The sequence below is a fragment of the Gymnoscopelus microlampas genome (genome assembly GCF_963454915.1).
Source record: "Gymnoscopelus microlampas genome assembly, chromosome: 14".
Taxonomy (NCBI): Eukaryota; Metazoa; Chordata; class Actinopteri; order Myctophiformes; family Myctophidae; genus Gymnoscopelus; species Gymnoscopelus microlampas.
In genome coordinates this window covers 44,301,965-44,304,168 of record NC_139951.1, presented here as the reverse complement: position 1 = coordinate 44,304,168, position 2,204 = coordinate 44,301,965, and the positions used below count along the sequence as shown (strand labels likewise).

Here is a 2,204-nt window from a genome sequence, read left to right as displayed (position 1 = left end):
TGACATACGCTGATTGGCCCTTCAACGTTTTGGCAGTCGTGTAAAGTAGCTTAAGTACTGTACATGTACTCAAGTACTGTACTTAAGTAAAAAATCACACCCAGTGTGAAATGGGCGGTGTGTGGTCATCACAACATGACTCACTTAAAAAAAACATAAATGTGTTTTTTTAAGTCCATACTGCTATTCATAGGGCTGCACATGTGTCATGTGTTTTGCTAGCCAATCACAGTCCTGAATTTGCAAAGTCAGCCAATCACATTACAGCTAGTGGTGATGACACTAGCTGTAATGTGATTGGCTGACTTTGCAAAAGTATAGATTTGCATTGACTGTGGAAGGTTTAGGGTTGTAGACTGCGTTGTAGACTATTGGCCAATCACGGTGCAGGATTGGTCAGTGTCCAAACCTCACTTATAGGGGGCGGTTACACCGCCCCAAAAACTGAGGTATTTGTACTTTAGTTGAGTATTTCCAATATCCAATACTTTTACTTTTTCTCCACTACATTTCAGAGGCAAACATTGCACTTTTACTCTGTAGATTGTGATTAACAATCTACAGATCTACGTCTTCAATGCGTAGCATTGCAAGCTTGTAGATCTGCTATTTTCAAAAGATTTGTATACAGTTGAAAACCTGAAATGGGACATGTTGCATAATAAGTACTTTTACTTTTGGTACTTTAAGTACATTTTGATCCACATGGAAGTCACGCTGTTATTGTCTGTTTTCTTTTGGTGGTCTCTCTTTTTATATTTTGTTTGTTTGTTTTCCTTTCCCTTTTTTTTTGGGCTTAATTCTTTCTTGTCATGGCTGCCAGTTCCCAGCAGATGTTGTGAGGGAGTTCTGACTGCTCCAGTCTGTATTGAGTAACTGCTAGGTTACATAGCGTCTTCAGACTAGGATTTAAGTCTAATATGTATAGGCCATCGCTGCCTGTGAATACGTATTCTCCTCCAAAGACGATAATACGATCTCCCACCATGCAACAGCACATGTAACCCGAACCCTTTGGACACGGGTCTTTCCCCTTGAGCTCAACCCTCTTCCAGGAAATGGTCTTTGGATTGAATTTCCACAGATCCTTTAAGAACTGGCTACTCTGGTTGGAGCCACCAACTATGTACAGCTCTCCATTGTAGGCAAAGGCTGAATGTCCATACCGTGCTTCTGAAATAATCTGTGCATAAGGTCTGCTCAGCCAGCAGTTTGTCTCTGTGTCTCTGATGTCGTTGTCCCGGTGCCCAAAACCCCCAAATACAAACATCTTTGTCCCGATGATGGTGGCAGTGTGACTTGATGAGGGAAGTGGCTCTGGAGAGCTTCTGGTGTTAATTAAAGACCAAACCATTGTGGTGGTGTCTAACTTGTAGATGTCATTAGTGCGTTTAGTAGTCATGCTGTCATATCCTCCATGCACATACATGACCTTCCCCAAGACACAGGCTGAGTGGTGCCTCCTCCCCTCTGGAGCAGTTCCGTAAACATCTTTCTTGAACCATCTGTGGGAGTCGACATCAAATGCATAAAGGTTGCAGATCCTCCCTGTAATCCCCTTCTCACCCCCCCAGATGTAGACGACATATCCTATTAGCACAGCTGTGTGGCCCCAGCGATTGGAGGGAACCTCAGGGTGACGTTCTTCTCTTCCATTTGTTACGGGAGGAAACGTCATCCAGCGTAAAGACACTGTGTTGAAGATCCGTACACCAATCTGATCCTCGTCACGATCCCCTCCAAAGCAGTACAGCTTGTGCCCCACGGCCACCGCAGTATAACCCTTGGTTTTAGGTCCACTCACATTCACCGTCCAGCAGAACATCTCTCACACCATCGAGTCCTCTAAAACACAATGGAGTATTGTTGTGTGCTGTACTTATATTGGTTCAGCGGGCATGAATGTCACGCAAAGTTTGTCCAATCCCTGAAGCCGATGAGTTGGGTTGGCCAATCAAGGAAGCCAAAGCCTGTTGATCTCCCTTATAAGGCAAAATCATCGCTATAGCAACCCCAGCCCAGGGAAATATGCCACACTGCACGGCAGACAGTGTGTCACATCAAACAGACAGTGTCTTCGGGAGGAAACGTCATCCAGCTTAAAGACACTGTGTTGAAGATCCGTACACCAATCTGATCCTCGTCACGATCCCCTCCAAAGCAGTACAGCTTGTGCCCCACGGCCACCGCAGTATGACCCTTGG

General features: G+C 45.0%; 1 protein-coding gene across 1 annotated transcript; it reads right to left on the bottom strand.

Annotated features, from left to right (window-relative positions):
- Positions 1-796: 796 nt before the first annotated feature.
- LOC311060237 (kelch domain-containing protein 3-like) lies at positions 797-1,825 on the bottom strand (the record flags this gene model as incomplete). Its single annotated transcript, XM_084078369.1, has 2 exons — positions 797-1,328; positions 1,428-1,825. The coding sequence occupies 2 exons, from the start codon at positions 1,823-1,825 to the stop codon at positions 797-799; spliced, it is 930 nt and encodes a 309-aa protein (XP_083934495.1).
- Between the last annotated feature and the right edge of the window lie 379 nt (positions 1,826-2,204).